An 18,071-nucleotide genomic window follows, 5' to 3' on the forward strand; every position below is an offset into this window, starting at 1 on the left:
TGAACCCAGGCCGATGATGCGGTAGACTTTCTTCGGCAGGCCCAGATTGCGCCCAACCACAAACGCCTCCGACTCCCTAGGAGAACGGCTCTCCATCCCGAGTCCTCTGGCTTTGAGGGAAGCAGCACCGCGCCGGTGGTGGCCATCGGCCCTGAGCCGCTGGACGCCCCGCAATAGGAAACCTGCGGCCTAACGGAGCTGTGGTGCCGGCGAAGGGCGGGGGTCCCAAGAGGGTGCGCTACCTCCCGCTCCTGTTCAGCCCGATTGTCTCATTGTTTCTTAACTGCGGGGGGCGGGGACGCGCGCGCTAGAGCGCGCTCTCTTGGTGGGGGAGTCGGAGGTGTGTGTGGGAACCAAGGGGCTATGGCATTCCTAGGCGGCGCACCCGCTGCCTAGGCAACTAGTGTCCCACCACCCGCGCGCGCCGCCAGCGCCCCTCCACTTCTCCCTCCCCCCCACGCCCCGTCACCATCACGCCCTCTTCCCTCCTCCTTCCTCTCTTTTCCCCCTCCCCCCTTCTCCTCTTCCCGTCTCCTCCCTCCCTCTTTCCCCTCCTCCCCCCGATTCCGAGCACTCTATTTAAAACCACGGTTTCCTGCTCCACAAAATGGCCTCCGCATTTGGCACCTGCGGTCACGTGACCCGCTGTCCCCTGGGCTTCGGGCCCCTCATTGCCAAACTTGGATTTCGGGGCTTCTGCCCGGGAAAATACATGGGCTGATTAGTTTGGAGAAATCGCACAACCTTTCAAAGTCTAGGGGACTGAGAGAGAAGGAAAGAGTGCTCCCTAGAAAGAAAGGAACAGTGAAAACTGAGGAGGTTGGGAAAAAAAGGGGAAAAAGGTCTAGGTTATATTTTAAGGTCTCACAGCTGGCGGAAAACAGGAGGGGATGAGGTCTCGCGAGATCTCGAGACCTCCCAGTCCTGAGAAAAGGTAATAGCGGAGGACAGGGGAAGTGGCACTCAAGCGATCTAGGACAGCATTTAGCGCTGAGTGCCAAGGTAGGACGACGAGGCGCAGACGCCACCGACTAGGAAATCCCGCGAGGTTAGGACTAAACGAGCGCGCAGTAGCTAGGCAAAAGTCGTAGCGGCGGGAGGAGTGCGGGTGTGAGAGGGAGGGCACACGTCGTACGTGCTGACGTAGCAGTCACTTGAGCGGGTATATTAGATCCGTGGCCGCGCCGTGCATTTCAGAGCCGCAGTTCTCCCGTGAGAGGACCTTCGCGGTGAACCCAACACATTAGCTCAGCAGCGGAAGACTCCGAGTTCTCGGTACTCTTCAGGGATGAGTCATGTGGCGGTGGAAAATGCGCTCGGGCTGGACCAGCAGGTGAGCCGCAAGGAGCCTACCGGGATTGTTGCTGCAGGAATCCCTCCCCCGATCTAACCTGGTTTGTGGCGCAGTGCTACCTGGTACCCTCAGTTCCCATTTTCTGGGTCCCTCAGGCTAGCGAGTGTCAGTGTCCCGGGGCTGTGGGGGAACGGGAAGGTGACCGGAATGCTGATTGTGGCTGTCGCAGGGGCCCCAGCTTGGCCGGCGGTATTGTCCCCGGGCAGAGCACAATGGCGGCTTTTGTGTGTGCGTACGCAGGCGGGCGGAGGGGGAGGGGGCGCGCGTTCTCGCGGAGGCGCGCACGCGCGAACCTCGACTTGACTTGTGACCCATGGGTGTTGCGGGGGGGGAGGGGCGCGGCGCGGAGGTTCGCGAAAGGGGACCTTTATGGCCCTGAGAGTTCGGGCGTGCGCGGCTCGGATTCTTGTCGGAGACCCAGGCGGCGTTGGCGTGTCTGTGTGTGCACGCGCGTGTGAGCGGGAGGTGGAAAGCGGCCCTGGAATGTGGGAGGGGGCGGTGCGGGGGGTGGCCTTCGCTCGGGGTAATGGCGGCGGCCTCCTTTGTGTGGTGTCGGGTGGCTGGGCGGCGCTGCGCCCCCCGAACGGGGGAAGACGGGCCGCCGAGGGCCCGGAAACAGGGATGGATGGGCATCTTGTTCTTCCTGGGCTTCCTTCCCCGGGGCTTTTTTTTCGCTCCAGCCCGGTTTCCGCAGCCTCGGGTCCGTGGCCCGCGAGGCCGCGTTTCCGGAGTGGAAAGTTTTGTGACGCAGAAGATTCGAGGAGGAGGCGGGGGGGGAGGGATGGAGAGGAGGGAGGAATGGGCCGCTGCGTGCGCGATGGCGCCGGGCTCTGGAGATCGAGGTGGAACGCGGCGAGGAGGTTAGCGACCCGGCACGGCCGGCTCCGCCTCACGTGGTCGCAATAGTGAGTGTGGAGGTTTTGCTCCGAGCCACGCGTCGTTTTGGGAGGTACCACGGAGTGTACCAGTGTCCTCAGGTTGGGGACGTTTGGTGCGGGGCTCTGCCTGGGAAAAAACGCCAGGAATGTGGCTTGGGAAGAAATAAGGAATTTTGTTGGTGACTTGTTGCTGCTTGTGGACTGAAAATTTCGAAATCAGTCAGGGGCCCCGGGTTTGTCTTAATTGGAGCCCCTCTTGTAAGGGTTTAGAGGTAGAGGACGGGAGGGCGCGTGATCGCAGAGGAGGGGTTCTGGGCGGAGATGGCAGAAGTCTGCATCCCTCAGCAACAGTGGCACCACGCTTCAGAGAAGCTCTTCAATCGATGTTTTGTTGCTTTTAAGTAAACTTCTGCGTATCGCGAGCTCCAGGATTCTGAAACGAACTTGAGTGACACAAATGAATTGTTAATAGATTTTCAGTCGTGTATAGTGTTTTATAGGAACTCGGCTATCTGGGGGAGAGCATTTTTTCCATTAATGAATCGGAATAAAGCTTCCAAATGCTGACATGTTCCGTGTTAAATGGAGCAGAGACATAAAAAAAAATCTGATCAAGAACATGGCCGGTCCCCAGTTTTTAAATTGAACATATAGGTGGTGCCGGCACCTATTTAAGATTATAAGCAGGAATAAAACTTGAAATCGAAATAATTGGAAAAAAATATACACAGTCGTTAGAATTAAGCAGCAAGCAAATTCACAAATGAGAAAATTGCATTAATGTCACCCTAGCAATTTACAGTAGCATTTAAAGTGCTCCACGTAGTTCATTTTGCCAAGTGTAAAATTAATAACAAAACGTACTGCAATAAGAACAAAAAGGAAGTTTTTGTGCCTTAAAGTATTAGTCTGTTGCTGAGACAATCGTGCAGAGAAAGCACCGCAGCGTTTTGTTAATAGAAGTTAGGAAACGAGCTGCCTCCAAAGTGTTACCGTATTCATTTTTTCTTTAAGATTTAGCATCTTCCAGTTTTCAGTGATTACATTGATGCTTGCAACTTTACAGTATACAATTTTAAGCTTTTAACAGGACTTAAACGTTGTGGTTTATTGGAAACACGTGGCAATAGTGCCGTGTGGCTGGTTAAATTTTTTTTTTAATGAAATACTGCTTTTGGCACATAGTTTTCTCCTCGTTGCTTTGTAAATAGTTTGTTTAGTCATCACAGAATTCGATGAAGCGCTTTTTTTTTTAGAATGTTGAGGCTTTTAAGTTACCAGTGTAAAGGGATGGGTAGAAATGGAGATGAAAGGCAGTAAAATGTGCCATTTATGTCCAAAGTGTTCTCAGCTTCACTGTGAAAATGGAAAAATAGATACCTACTTAATATGGTTGTGTAGTGGTTATATTGTAAATTTTTGTTCTGAAGAGTGCTACTCTAGTTGCAGTATTTAGAAATGAAAGCTGAGAAATGGTCAATACAAGTTTTGTTCTGAATATTTTTCAGGTGTGCTCTGTAGGTTTAGAATAATTCCCAGTAGAAAACATTTATCTCCAAATATTTGGAGCTAAAATGAATCCACTGACTACTTGACATTTTGAAATAATTTAAATTTTTTGAACTTTTACAATGGAAAAAGTTACAGGGAAAATTCATTTTGATTATGAATTTGGACCCGGTTTCTCCTGGATAGCACCACCATCTTGATTAGGTACCTTCTGCAGTGTAAACTGTAGTACTGTAGTATTTTGCGTTTGCTCATGTTCTTAGTCACATTCTCCTTAAGAGTTCCACTAAGTTTTCCTTTAGTGTAATGTTTCTGCGCATGGGCTGCTAACCAAAATTTAACTCTCTTCTAGTTTGCTGGCCTAGACCTGAACTCTTCAGATAATCAGAGTGGAGGAAGTACAGCCAGCAGTAAGTAAAATATTTTATGCATTTACTGAATGTTAGAGCTTTTTAAAAAAATTGTCGGAATATAGTTGATTTACAATGTTATGTTACTGAGTATTAGAACTATAATAACTTAATGTTTCATTGGATTTATTTAAAATTTAGGAATTTCCCTTCCAGTTTTTACTGTGTAAAGAATGTGGGTAGTGTGGTCTTTTGATAACGAGTAGTTTTCTTGAGTGAAACAATTGTTAAGGACCTTATACAACACACAAATTACAGAGTTTGATTATGTCCATTATGAATCCTGAACACAGCTTAAAGGTGGTGGGAGTGTTTATTTCACTATTAAGAGCGAATTTACTGGAATTAAACTGAATAAAGAGAATATTCACATATTCACATACATCAGGTACAGCCACTCCTTTCCCATGAAGAACATGAGGATTACTAATAGAACAAGGCTATAATGAATCTCAAAGTGGTGGTCAGGATTTTAAATGCTGAATTTTTTTTTTTTTTCCTGAGAAGAAGTTTTTGTTTTTTTTTGTTATTTTCTCTTGAAAGGGTTTTTTTGAGACATGGTAAAGACTAAGGTGTAGGGGGGGCTCTTGGTTTATTATTGGCAGTAGACCTGCTTCAGCTCAGATCTCTTCTATTGAATTAACTGAAAGAAAAAATGTAGTATGTATATTGAATGTGTTAAGGGCTGAAAGCACTGTTTCTTCAAGCTCTGTTTATTGCATAGTTAAGGGATGTTTATTTTTAGGCAGGAAGGGCCTCACTGGGCACAGTTACTTGGTATTTGTTTTAAATTTCACTTTGTCAGGCTAAGAATCTTTTAGTAATTGACCATTCTAATGGAGATCTTTAATTCAGCCCAGAAGTGAAGAGGTTAAATTGCAGATTAACTAGTAATAAAGCAAGTTGATGTTATTAGTTGGATATATATTACTTGCTTTTGTTCTCACTCATAGTCTAGGCTGTGTTTTTATTTGCATATAGAACAACAGTTGACTTTCCTTAAACAGTGCAAGTGTCAAAACCCACAATTCCTTGAAATCATTTCACTCTGCAGCTTTTCCCATATTACATATGTACATATGTTTTGGATTTAACCAGAGCAGGAACAAAAAAGCTTCTTAGTGACTAGATACACGATTTGTTACTTTTTAGATTGTTACAGTAATACTTATGCTCCATGAGAGACTTGTTAATATTTTTGTTGTCTTTGCTAGATTATTGTAGTAACAATGTTGCAACTCTTGTTATTTATGACAATTCTCTGAAATCTCAGCAGACTTTTTAAAAATAGTGTGTTAAATTGGCCACTAGTGGCAAATTAAATTTATTCGTAGATTTCAACTATTAGGTTCCAATTCAATTCAAATCTGTTCTTCTTCCCCTTTTAAAATTCATCTTATTAAAGCAGTAACTCATTTAAAATAGACCAGACTAGAAGACTAGAGATTTAAATTTTTTCTTTCCAGGACTTTTTTAGCATCACAAACTTCGATAAAAAGCTTTAAAGTTTTTTGGAATGTGAAATTTAACTTTGTCATTTCTTTTAGAAGGGCGCTATATTCCTCCTCACTTAAGGAACAGAGAAGCTACTAAAGGTAAGTTTTTTGAGCAACTTGGTATACTTAATGATTGCTGCATTTAAAAATTGGAGCTTAGGGAAAGTGAGACACCTCAAAGTCTGAACACTGTGCTCTTTTCTCCTACTGTCAGAATAATTTCAGATACTAGGGCTTACTAGGGCTTAGAAAAAACTCATCTAATGTCAGATAGAGGAAATCTCTGCATTTCCTATGTCACACTCATCTGAGGCCAAGGGCATGGTTTTGTATAATTTCACTAGTCTTGTGCTTCACCTCTGTATGTAATCATAAATAACATCAGTTCAATTTGAAAAAGGTGAGTGGGGATCCTACTGTGTAAACAAAACTGCTGCACAGTGATAACAATCCAGTTATTTCGGTCTTGCAGAGGTGCCAAATGAAATGGGATTATTGGGGAATAGTTAACAAGCATCAGGCATGCTCCTGATAGATGGGAGTGGTTCTCTGGCTTCAACTGCTTCCTTTAAATAGGTCATCTGAGATTTTGGAGGAAAAGGGAAGGTCAGGAAAACTAAGTCATCAAGAGGGAAGATACTGGATAAAGAAAGCAGGATTGGAAGGGTGGAGAGTCCACAGGAGCCCATGATTTGCTGTCATTTGTCTATATTCATAGGTAGTCTGTATTAGCTTCACTATCTAAGGCAATACACGGAATATAAGATCTAGGGAATGGAACTAAAATCCTGCATGCCATGGGGCCAAAAACATTAAAAAGAACTCCTATATTATTTCTTAGGTGTCACATCATTGTCTAGTTACTGTACAGTCGGATTCTTATTCCTTAGAATGTACTAGCTGAAATTGACCCCCATGTGTATTTAGTGCTTTTCCTGCCTTATTGCAATGATAGGAATCAAAGTAGGGAAAGAGGCAGTATCATATAGGAGTTAGAGCTGAAATAGGTCTTAGAAATCTAACTCAGCTCTTTATTGGTAGCTAAGGCTGTTAATCACTGGGCTAATAGAGGCACAGGGAGAAGGAAAGTAACCTAATTAACTTGTAAACTGTCTCTGACTATTTAATAAAATGTCACTGAAGCTAGTTAAATCCTCTGCTTGTCTTTAAACCATATACCTGTTGGGCTAATTTATACCTTTGTCATCCCCTTTTACTGAGTGTTTATAGCTATACCCTAGGAACCTGTCTACACGGAGTGTGTAGGTATCAGGATTTTCCTTTTTTCTAGATATTCCTAATTCTCATCTGATACCATGTATTACATGTGAACAGAGCACTGTTCTTAAATTTTTTACTATTGAAACCAAGAAATACTATATTAAACAAAGTAAATTTCTTAATGTTTTAAATGAATATCACTAAGAAACATAGAGACAATGATTGCTCTTTCCTGGTAGACTCATTCACACCTGTAAAATGAAATTAAATTGTGATGGTCATGTAACAAGACCATAGTCATTGTGTTAAAGGCAAACCTACTGACCTTTTAGAAGTTGTATTCATTTAGAACATTTTCAGACTTGATTGTTTTGTTCAGCGTATAGTATGTTCTAGTACTATGGTAGGAATATTTCCGTTGTCCCTCTGATCCAGAGATGTGATAGTCATTGGAGGGTTTCAAACTCAGAAACATAGAAATCATGTTTTAAACTAGTGTCATTTTCTAATTACTACAATAAAATGAGTTTGCTTTTTTTTTAATTGAAGGATTCTATGATAAAGACAGTTCAGGGTGGAGTTCTAGTAAAGATAAGGATGCATACAGCAGTTTTGGTTCCCGAAGTGATTCAAGAGGAAAGTCTAGTTTCTTCAGTGATCGTGGAAGTGGATCAAGGGGAAGGTAAGTGACTTATTATCTTCTTGCCTTTCTTGCATGTGTACAGTAAAGCAATTTAGAAATTGGTCTGTACCCTGACCATTAAGCATTATTATCTTTCCCCCTTAGTGGACCACCTGTTTGGATGTTAAGTGTCTTTTTAATCATAGATTTTTAACTGTAAGAAGTCTTTACTAAATTGAACTTACTACACCGAAATTAAATGAGAATAAGAATATGCCCTTTGGCATAATGAAATCAATTATTTTTATATTTCTCTAATTTTATGTATTCTACTTAAAAGAGTAAGTTTAGTGAATGGCCTAATTTGGTTGACATTTTTGTGGATATTCTATGACAATTTTTAAACCTTTATTTTTGATTACACAAGTGTGATGAACTGACCTCATGCGCCTAATAGCTGTGGTTAGTCCTGTGTGTCCTGCTTTTTCGAAAACAGGCCTAAAACTAAAAACACCTTAATTCAGGTAAGGATTATTTTCTACCTTTTATCCAAAGTCTGGCACACAAGTAAGTTGTCCTTTAAGTAGCATCCTAATGTAACCAGGACAATTGATATTTGGTGTGATACTTTCCTTTTTTTCTCTAACACTAAAAATATTTGGATGAAAACATTTAAAGGTGTAAGTTAATGTGCTGGTTTCACATATAAGACTGATTGCCCCAAGGATTTTTATTTCTATATTTATTGAAGTATAGTTGCTTTACAATATTATGTTTCAGGTACAAAGACTTGATTCTTGATCTCAACATGTATGAGGACTGTATCGGCTATGTAATAATAAAAGAGGATACTGAATTTAGAAAATAAAGTTACATAAATGGTATAGTCTGGTTAGAGTGCCTTATTTGTCAAGTAAGAGTAAGCCCGAATTGGACTGGTGACATCCTTGAAATTAGCCATAATGAACCTCTCTCCAGGTACAGTTCTAGTGGTAGGAATCTGATAATGGTTAAATAAGATTTTGATTAATTGCTTGTGCTGTTTAGGTTTGATGATCGTGGACGAGGTGACTATGACGGCATTGGTGGCCGTGGTGACAGAGGTGGTTTTGGCAAATATGAACGTGGAAATAGTCGCTGGTGTGACAAATCAGATGAAGATGATTGGTCAAAACCACTCCCACCAAGTGAACGCTTGGAACAGTAAGTTTCTGAAGTGTATGTTAATTGTGATGAAGCCTTATCAGCTCCGTGTAACAAACTTACCAATCTTCTGATTTCAGAGAACTCTTTTCTGGAGGCAACACTGGGATTAACTTTGAAAAATATGATGACATTCCAGTTGAGGCAACAGGCAACAACTGTCCTCCACACATTGAAAGTGTAGGTATTTTTGCATGACCTTTAAGATAGGGAAGGGTAGATCTTTTCACAGCACATCAAGATGAGATGGGCTTCCTAACATACGTAGACTGCTTGCTTTATCTTGACAGTTTTTTAAAGTTAATTTAAAAACCTGCCTCGTGGTTTGTGGAAAGGGGGAGAGTGAATTCGGTGTTACCATTACTAATAATTTGAAATAGAAAATGGGTCGGGTGTTGTCCTAAATGGGAAGGAAATCCAAAAGGGGGACGTGTATATATACAGCTGATTTAACTTTGCCGTACAGTAGAAACTAACACATCTTTGTAAAGTAATTGTATGCCTATAAAAACTAACTTAAAAAGTAAATAGTCAAGAAGCTGAGAGTTGAAATAAACAAGGCAAAAGATTGGGGGTAAAAAGAAATAGTAAGTGGGTCAAACATAGGAAGAACCCAAAACTTTTCCATTGTAGTTTAAGCTTATGGAGTGGTTTGGTTTTGTTTTTCCTCAAAATGTGTAAGATGATGACTTTTACTGTAAAGCAAATTGAAAGTTCAAATTGGTTGATAGTTGTCCCCACCTTGTATTTGTATGAAACAAAATGCTCCAGATAGCGTTTCTGCTTGTTTACCCTGATGAATTTCTTAACAGTTCAGTGATGTTGAGATGGGAGAAATTATTATGGGAAACATTGAGCTTACTCGTTACACTCGCCCAACTCCAGTGCAAAAGCATGCTATTCCTATTATCAAAGAGAAGAGAGACTTGATGGCCTGTGCCCAAACAGGTAAGCAGACTTGATGAAAGTAAAAAGTTGTCAAGAATACCTTGACTTGGCTTGCTCTAATAAAAACCAATACCAGGAAAATATGCACGGAGCATTTTAAGTTTCATGAGGAAGCTTGAGTCCTGTATGTAGCCTGACTGGTACACCTTGGTAAGGAGTAGCTGGATGGTATCTCTTTTGTCTTAGCCTTTTGGTTATATTACTCCTAGTGCTTTTATTAGGGTATCTTAGGGATGGCCTATAGAAAGTCGTGAGCTTGATACTACTGTAACAAGTAGATAGGTTTTTGTGATTGCAGTGGTGGGGAAGTGAGAACTGTAGAAAATTAGAGAAAGATAGAGAATAGCCTGTGATCCGTGGAAATGTGGCCAAAAGAAGGTTCATTGATGGGTAAAGTAGTACCTCCCTATCAGTATATACAATACTTATAAGGAAGTATTAGAAATTGACACCAGTTTTGAGACAGAATTCCTGCTCTCTTTACATAAGTGCTTCCTAGTGGCTCAGATGGTAAAGAATCTGCCTACAATGCAGGAGACCTAGGGTTTGATCCCTGGGTTGGGAGGATCCCCTGGATGTGGGCATGACAGCTCCAGTATTCTTGGCTGGAGAATCCTCATGGACAGAGGTGCCTGGTGGGCTACAGTCCATGGGGTTGCAAAGAATCAGACATGACTGTGTGACACATACGTTACACAAGTGAAGCAAAGTGAAAACTACTACAATGTTTGTGACCAAAATTTGGTGTGTGTATATATATATGGTGTGTTTTTTTTTGGCTGATGGACCATGTGGTCTCTGCAACTACTCTGCTGTTGTATGAAAGCAGCCATAGATGATATGTAAATTACTGGTCACAGCTATATTCCAGTAAAGCTTTATTTATAAAAATAAATAGTTTAAACTTAGTTTGCTAACTCCTATTACAGGTTGATCAAAGTCATCACTTGATGGTATTTTAAAATTAGCCTATTTTTAGAAATTTAATTTGGGAATTAAAGTGAGATTACTAATTAATTGCTAAGTAATTGGGCAGTTAAAACACCATCATCTACCAATATATGTTCAAAAGTAATAAGCCAGTTTTTCTGTGGTTAAATGAATATCCTTTCTTTAAAATAGGGTCTGGAAAAACTGCAGCATTTCTCTTGCCCATCTTGAGTCAGATTTATTCTGATGGTCCTGGCGAGGCTCTGAGGGCCATGAAGGTAAATATTTCTGTATAAAATGAGAAAGCTTTCTAAACGACAGACTTGTGCATTCTAATCTGTATAATTAGTAACAGCATTTACATGTAGTCTATAAATTGCAGAAGGGGATTATGTTGTAATGAACCTTTAAGAGAGGATGTTAACAAGTTTAATAAATTATTTCTTAGGAAAATGGAAGATACGGGCGCCGCAAACAATACCCAATCTCTTTGGTGTTAGCACCAACTAGAGAATTGGCTGTACAGATCTATGAGGAAGCCAGGAAAGTAAGTATGCCTTTCAGGTTATTGGCCTTCTCATTGATTCTGATGAAGTGTTTTATGACCATGTAAAAATCTTGGTCTTAAAATTAATAAATTTTTCTTTGCTTATAGTTTTCATACCGATCTAGAGTTCGTCCTTGCGTGGTTTATGGTGGTGCTGATATTGGTCAGCAAATTCGAGACTTGGAACGTGGATGCCATTTGTTAGTTGCGACTCCAGGACGTCTAGTGGATATGATGGAAAGAGGAAAAATTGGATTAGACTTCTGCAAGTATGTTAATTTTTAAATGTGTGAAAAGCATTTTTTAGTCTTCCAACTTAAAAGTTAGCTGATTGTAATTTTAATTTGAAGTGATTTTAGTAGAGGCTAAGAATGACCAGACCTTGAGACCAGAGTCAAGTATACAGAGCTGATTTGGCTGTGCGATTTAGTGGCAGAGATCCTGTGCTGTGTCTTATGTACATGGGTCAGATTGTATGGTGTGAGGAACTAAACTACCTGAATGAAGAATTAACTGTGCTTATAGAAATGGAAACTACCTTTTCGCCTCAAATTCTAAGCTGGATTTTTTTTTCATGGCAGGTACTTGGTGTTAGATGAAGCCGATCGGATGTTGGATATGGGGTTTGAACCTCAGATACGTAGAATCGTTGAACAAGATACTATGCCACCAAAGGGAGTTCGCCACACTATGATGTTTAGTGCTACTTTCCCTAAGGAAATACAGGTATTGTTTGGTGCTACAGATCTTACTTAGAGAATTTGTTTATCTCAATAGATGATAAAACAATAATTTTTTTCTTTCAGATGCTTGCTCGTGACTTCTTGGATGAGTATATCTTTTTGGCCGTAGGAAGAGTTGGCTCTACCTCTGAGAACATAACACAGAAAGTCGTTTGGGTTGAAGAGTCAGACAAACGGTCATTTCTGCTTGATCTTCTAAATGCAACAGGTATAATTTTAGCATTAGTCTGGTGGCTTAGGGTAATCTATTAGGATCACCTTTAGTGCTTTTCCTTCTCATCCAATACATTCTGTTGAGACAGTCTATTTGCCTCTATTCGTAAGTTTACTAAGTGCAAAGAGAACCAAGCCACTATCAGTGACAGAAACCTTGTGATATTTTAACTTCAGGCAAAGATTCACTGACCTTAGTGTTTGTGGAGACCAAAAAGGGTGCGGATTCTCTGGAGGATTTCTTATACCATGAAGGATATGCTTGTACCAGTATCCATGGAGACCGATCTCAGAGAGATAGAGAAGAGGCCCTTCACCAGTTCCGCTCAGGAAAAAGCCCAATTCTCGTGGCTACAGCAGTATGTAAAATTTAATTTTATTTTCTAGGCCAGCATGTTCAACTATTTACTTTGTTTTAAATGGACCATATGTAACAAAAATTATTTTCTAGGTAGCAGCAAGAGGACTGGACATATCAAATGTGAAACATGTTATCAATTTTGACTTGCCAAGTGATATTGAAGAATATGTACATCGCATTGGCCGTACAGGACGTGTAGGAAACCTTGGTAAGTGTGTGATTACTTAGGATGATCTGGTGGCTTCTGATTTTCAGTGTGATTCTTACAGCAAAGAACTTTTCAGGGTCTTAGATGAACTCTTGATTTCAAGGAATGCTATTAAAATATCAGAAGTGGCAAGGGGGGAAAGTCAAGGTTTGTTCAAAGAACAAATAGCAAATTATCTTTTTAAAAAATTATTATTCTACTTAATATTCTAATATGAAAGTAAGAATATTGTGCTGCTCTGTGGAAGACCTTAATTTATGTACTTTTTGGAACTGTTTTAGGCCTTGCCACCTCATTCTTTAATGAGAGGAACATAAATATTACCAAGGATTTGTTGGATCTTCTTGTTGAAGCTAAACAGGAAGTGCCATCTTGGTTAGAAAACATGGCTTATGAACACCACTACAAGGGTAGCAGTCGTGGACGATCCAAAAGGTGAGTTAGAAATAATGTGTTTTATTAAATGTGTATAATGGAGAGGGGTGTGATTTTTAAGGTTATTTAAGTGACCTTCAGTGTCAGCTTTTCACAGCTAAGGCCTTACATATAAAATTCTTATTACAGAAAAGAAGGGCTAAGTGGAATTGCTTGAATTGGAAAATCAGAAATTGCTCATTGGAAATTTTAACAAGAATTGGGTTGTCTTTATGTAAACTGACATTTTGTTCTTATAGTAGTAGATTCAGTGGAGGATTTGGTGCCAGAGACTACCGACAGAGTAGTGGTGGCAGCAGTTCCAGCTTCAGCAGCAGCCGCGCCAGCAGCAGCCGCAGTGGTGGAGGCGGCCATGGAAGCAGCAGAGGGTTTGGTGGAGGTGATGTTACATTTTAATCTCATACCTTTGGGAAAGGCTTTTGCCCTTTTTCATCCTTTTCAAAGAGTAATTTAAAATATTGGCCCCGTAGATTGCTTTTTGTAATTTTACATCAAAATATTTAAAGAAGGGAAAGGTTGTATTACACAATGGATGACAATAATTTTTTTTTTTTAATCTCTCATTAGGTGGCTATGGAGGCTTTTACAACAGTGATGGATATGGAGGAAATTATAACTCCCAGGGGGTTGACTGGTGGGGTAACTGAACCTGCTTTGCAGTAGGTCACCCTGCCAAACAAGCTAATATGGAAACCACATGTAACTTAGCCAGACTATACCTTGTGTAGCTTCAAGAACTCGCAGTACATTACCAGCTGTGATTCTCCACTGAAATTTTTTTTTTAAGGGAGCTCAAGGTCACATGAAGAGTCGAAAGGAACAATCAGCAGCCCTGTTCAGAAGGTGGTTTGAAGATTTCATTGCTGTAGTTTGGATTAACTCCCCTCCCAACCCCCATCCCAAACTGCATTTATAATTTGTGACTGAGGATCATTTGTTTGTTAATGTACTGTGCCTTTAACTTTAGACAACTTTTTATTTTGATGTCCTGTTGGCTCAGTAATGCTCAAGATACCAATTGTTTTTGACAAAATAAATTTACTGAACTTGGGCTAAAATCAAACCTTGGCACACAGGTGTGATACAACTTAACAGGAATCATCGATTCATCCATAAATATTATAAGGAAAAAACTTATGCAGTAGCCTGCATTAGGGCTTTTTGATACTTGCAGATTGGGGGAAAACAAACAACAAATGTCTTTGAAGCATATTAATGGAATTAGTTTCTAATGTGGCGAACTGTATTAAGTTAAAGTTCTGATTTGCTCACTCTATCCTGGATAGGTATTTAGAACCTGATAGTCTTTAAACAAGCCATTCCAGTCATGATGAGGTGATGTATGAATACATGCATACATTCAAAGCACTGTTTTCAAAGTTAATGCAAGTAAATACAGCAATTCCTCTTTCAGTGTTTAGGCAGATCATTAATTATGAGCTAGCCAAATGTGGGCATAATATTACAGGGAAAGTTTAAAGGTCTGATAACTTGAGATAGGGTTTTAGGAGAATTCATCTACTTAGACTTTTTAAATGCCTGCCATAAGTGAAATTGAAATGGTAGAATGGCTGACCACAGCAATGACCAGCCCTCATTAGGGCCCTGGATGATTTTTGGTCTAATAACGCATGCTAGTGTTGATGTTTTTTGGTCAAGAGGGTATGAACAGGAAGAATTAAATGCAGCAGGCTTTCTTTTAAATGCCGATTCATATTACTCTGTTCAAGCTGCGTTGAGATGTTAAACTGGCTTACTATAGACTTTGTAAAAATGGCTCCAGAAGAGTAACAAACTGAAATCTTTGAGATCACACAGGTTGGAAATATGTACATAACTGCACAAGGTGTCAATTCTGCTATACAGTGCAGTTTTAGTCAGTTTTAGTTGCATAGGTTTCCATTGTATTTATAGTCTGTTTATGCTAAATCTGGCCAAAGATGAGCATTGTCCACCACTAAAATGCCTCTGCCACTTTTGAATTCTGTGCTAATTTTGTGGCCAGAATGCGGTGATCAAAATGCTCAATCTTTTTACAGTGGCATAGGAAGATGGCAAAAATTTCCTAAAGTGCAATAGATTTTCAAGTGTATTGTGCCTTGTTCTAAAACTTTTATTAAGTAGGTGCACTTGACAGTATTGAGGTCATTTGTTATGGTGCTATTTCAATTAGTCTAGGTTTAGGCCCTTGTACATTTTGCCCATAACTTTTTACAAAGTACTTCTTTTATTGCACATTCAGAGAATTTTATATATATGTCTTGTGTGCGTGTCCTTAAACTTCCAATCTTATTTTGTCTCTTGGAGATTGTTGAACGCAGCTTGTCTAGGAAGGGGATGGGACTAGATTCTAAAATTTATTTGGGACCATGGGAATGATAGTTGGGAAGAAAACTATTTGCACACGACAGATTTCTAGATACTTTTTGCTGCTAGTTTTATGTAATATTTATTGAACATTTTGACAAATATTTATTTTTGTAAGCCTAAAAGTGATTCTTTGAAAGTTTAAAGAAACTTGACCAAAAGACAGTACAAAAACACTGGCACTTGAATGTTGAATGTCACCGTATGCGTGAAATTATATATTTCGGGGTAGTGTGAGCTTTTAATGTTAAGTCATATTAAACTCTTAAGTCAAATTAAGCAGACCCGGCATTGGCAGTGTAGCCATAACTTTCTGATGTTAGTAAAAACAAAATTGGCGACTTTAAATTAAATCATGCCAAGGTTTTGATACACTCGTCTTAAGATATTAATGAAACACTTCAAAACACTGATACGAAGTGTCCATATTCAAATATTGTGTGTTTTGTTTCGTTGTGTGTATTTTTTTTTTTCCAGTGAATGTCTGGCTCATTGCAATCCTGAAACATGTGGTTATCTTTGTTGTATTGGCATAGTCAGTGACTTGGACATTCAGCGATAGCATTTGAGCAAGTTTTATCAGCAAGCAATATTTTCAGTTAATAAGGTTTCAAAAATCATGTAAGAACTTGCTGAATGTAAAGATTGAACCTCAAGTCACTGTAGCTTTAGTAATTGCTTATTGTATTAGTTTAGATGCTAGCACTGCATGTGCTGTGCATATTCTGATTTTATTAAAATAAAAGTTGAACTGCACAGTCTCTTTTGTTGTTGTCAATTGTGGTTTATTATTAGGTGAAAATAAAGTTGTGGTCTTGCCTGAAGAGTTGTAAGATGTAATTTTTTGGGGTTGCCATACAGTGCTGATTTTGAAATACCTCTTGGATATAGAATTACCCTGCTACGTTAATAAAAGATGAAGATGGTATTAGTTTGGAATACAGTGAAAAAGACTTTTGTAACAGATGGAAATCCAAAAGATCCTTGTTGATGTACAGTTTATGATTATAGTTTGACATTTATGGATGGAGGGGTGGAAACTATTCTTGGAAGCACTTGATACATAGGATGATTGAACAGTACAGTAATGAATTGGGTAAAAAAATGCATTAGTAATCTAATATGCGCAATAAGCACTTACAGATCAAGAATGTTATTTGGGTTTGGGGTGATCAGTCGCTCAGTTGTGTCTGACTCTGCAACCCCATGGACTGCAGCACACCAGGCCTCCCTGTCCATCACCAACTCCCAGGGTTTACTCAAAACTCATATCCGTTGAGTCAGTGATGCCATGCAACCATCATCCTCCCGCCTTCAATCTGCGCAATAAGCACTTACAGATCAAGAATGTTATTTGGGTTTGGGGTGATCAGTCGCTCAGTTGTGTCTGACTCTGCAACCCCATGGACTGCAGCACACCAGGCCTCCCTGTCCATCACCAACTCCCAGGGTTTACTCAAAACTCATATCCGTTGAGTCAGTGATGCCATGCAACCATCATCCTCCCGCCTTCAATCTTTCCCAACATCAGGGTCTTTGCCAATAAGTCAGTTCTTTGCATCAGGTGGCCAAAGTATTGGGAGTTTCAGCTTTAGCATCAGTCCTTCCAGTGAATATTCAGGACTGATTTCCCTTAGGCTGGACTGGTTGGATCTCCCTGCAGTCCAAGGGACTGAGTCTTCCCCAGCACTACAGTTCAAAAGCATCAATTTGGTGTTCAGCTTTCTTTATAGTCCAACTCACATCCATACATGACTACTGGAGTAGACAGCTTTGTTGGCAAAGTAATGTCTCTGCTTTTTAATATGCTGTCTAGGTTGGTCGTAGCTTTTCTTCCAAGGAGCGCCTTAATTTCATGGCTGCAGTCACCATCTGCAGTGATTTCGGAGCTCAAGAAAATAAGTCTGTCACTGTTCCCACTGTTTCCGTTTATTTGCCTTGAAGTGATGGGACCAGATGCCATGATCTTAGTTTTCTGAATGTTGAGTTTTAAGCCAACCTTTTCACTCATCAAGAGGCTGTTTAGTTCTTCGCTTTCTGCCATAAGGGTGATGTCATCTGCATGTCAAGGTTATTGATATTTCTCCTGGCCATCTTGGTTCCTCTTAGTGATTTCCATTTCTTGTTTTCATTGTTGATTCTTTTCTCCTCTCTTTTCCCTACCTATATCTGACTAGGTTGTCTTTAGAAAAATTGCATAAGTAAGATTATTTTGACATGGCAGTATGTTGTATTGTGGAAGAATATTTCTTGTGGAAATGTTTTTTGGAGAAAACAGGAAATCAACACATTTACTTCAAGGAGGTGTCTCAAAAGAGTTAATTATATGACCTAGCAATTCTAGGAAAAGAATTTACAGTTTAGGCTTGCATGTGAATATGCCTTAGCATTATTCACAACCCCCAAAAGAAAGTGTTAGTAACTCAGTTGTATCTGACTCTTTGTGACACCATGGACTGGCGCCCGCCAGGCTCCTCTGTCCATGGGGTTTCCCAGGCAATACTGGAGTGGGTAGCCATTTTCTTCTCCAGGGGGTCTTTCCCATCCAGGGATTGAACCTGAGTCTCCTGCATTGACAGGTGGAATTTTTACCACTGAGCCACTTGGGAAGCCCATGTGTGTGTGT

General features: G+C 40.4%; 1 protein-coding gene across 4 annotated transcripts; it reads left to right on the plus strand.

Moving 5' to 3' along the window:
- Window positions 1-926: 926 nt before the first annotated feature.
- Window positions 927-16,206, plus strand: DDX3X (DEAD-box helicase 3 X-linked). Of its 4 annotated transcripts, none has more exons than XM_070291507.1 (17): window positions 927-1,333; window positions 4,094-4,151; window positions 5,699-5,746; window positions 7,418-7,550; window positions 8,538-8,693; window positions 8,774-8,873; window positions 9,506-9,641; window positions 10,764-10,849; window positions 11,020-11,118; window positions 11,227-11,387; window positions 11,700-11,844; window positions 11,925-12,069; window positions 12,252-12,433; window positions 12,526-12,643; window positions 12,925-13,078; window positions 13,318-13,457; window positions 13,646-16,206. In XM_070291507.1, the coding sequence occupies exons 1-17, from the start codon at window positions 1,289-1,291 to the stop codon at window positions 13,723-13,725; spliced, it is 1,986 nt and encodes a 661-aa protein (XP_070147608.1). In that variant the 5' UTR covers window positions 927-1,288; the 3' UTR covers window positions 13,726-16,206. The 4 variants fall into 4 exon arrangements, with proteins under 4 accessions (XP_070147608.1, XP_070147609.1, XP_070147610.1 ...); XM_070291508.1 differs by having other exon boundaries at window positions 13,321-13,457; XM_070291509.1 differs by having other exon boundaries at window positions 959-1,333; window positions 5,702-5,746.
- The last annotated feature ends 1,865 nt before the right edge of the window (window positions 16,207-18,071 follow it).

This window comes from Ovis canadensis, chromosome X (genome assembly GCF_042477335.2).
Source record: "Ovis canadensis isolate MfBH-ARS-UI-01 breed Bighorn chromosome X, ARS-UI_OviCan_v2, whole genome shotgun sequence".
Taxonomy (NCBI): Eukaryota; Metazoa; Chordata; class Mammalia; order Artiodactyla; family Bovidae; genus Ovis; species Ovis canadensis.

Bases quoted from the DNA above. Each gene is read 5' to 3' on its own strand.
- DDX3X (XM_070291507.1), top strand. From the start codon at position 1,289: ATGAGTCATGTGGCGGTGGAAAATGCGCTCGGGCTGGACCAGCAG. The intron at 8,694-8,773 runs GTAAGTTTCTGA...TTCTGATTTCAG, and splicing joins CCAAGTGAACGCTTGGAACA to AGAACTCTTTTCTGGAGGCA. The intron at 11,388-11,699 runs GTATGTTAATTT...TTTTCATGGCAG, and splicing joins ATTGGATTAGACTTCTGCAA to GTACTTGGTGTTAGATGAAG.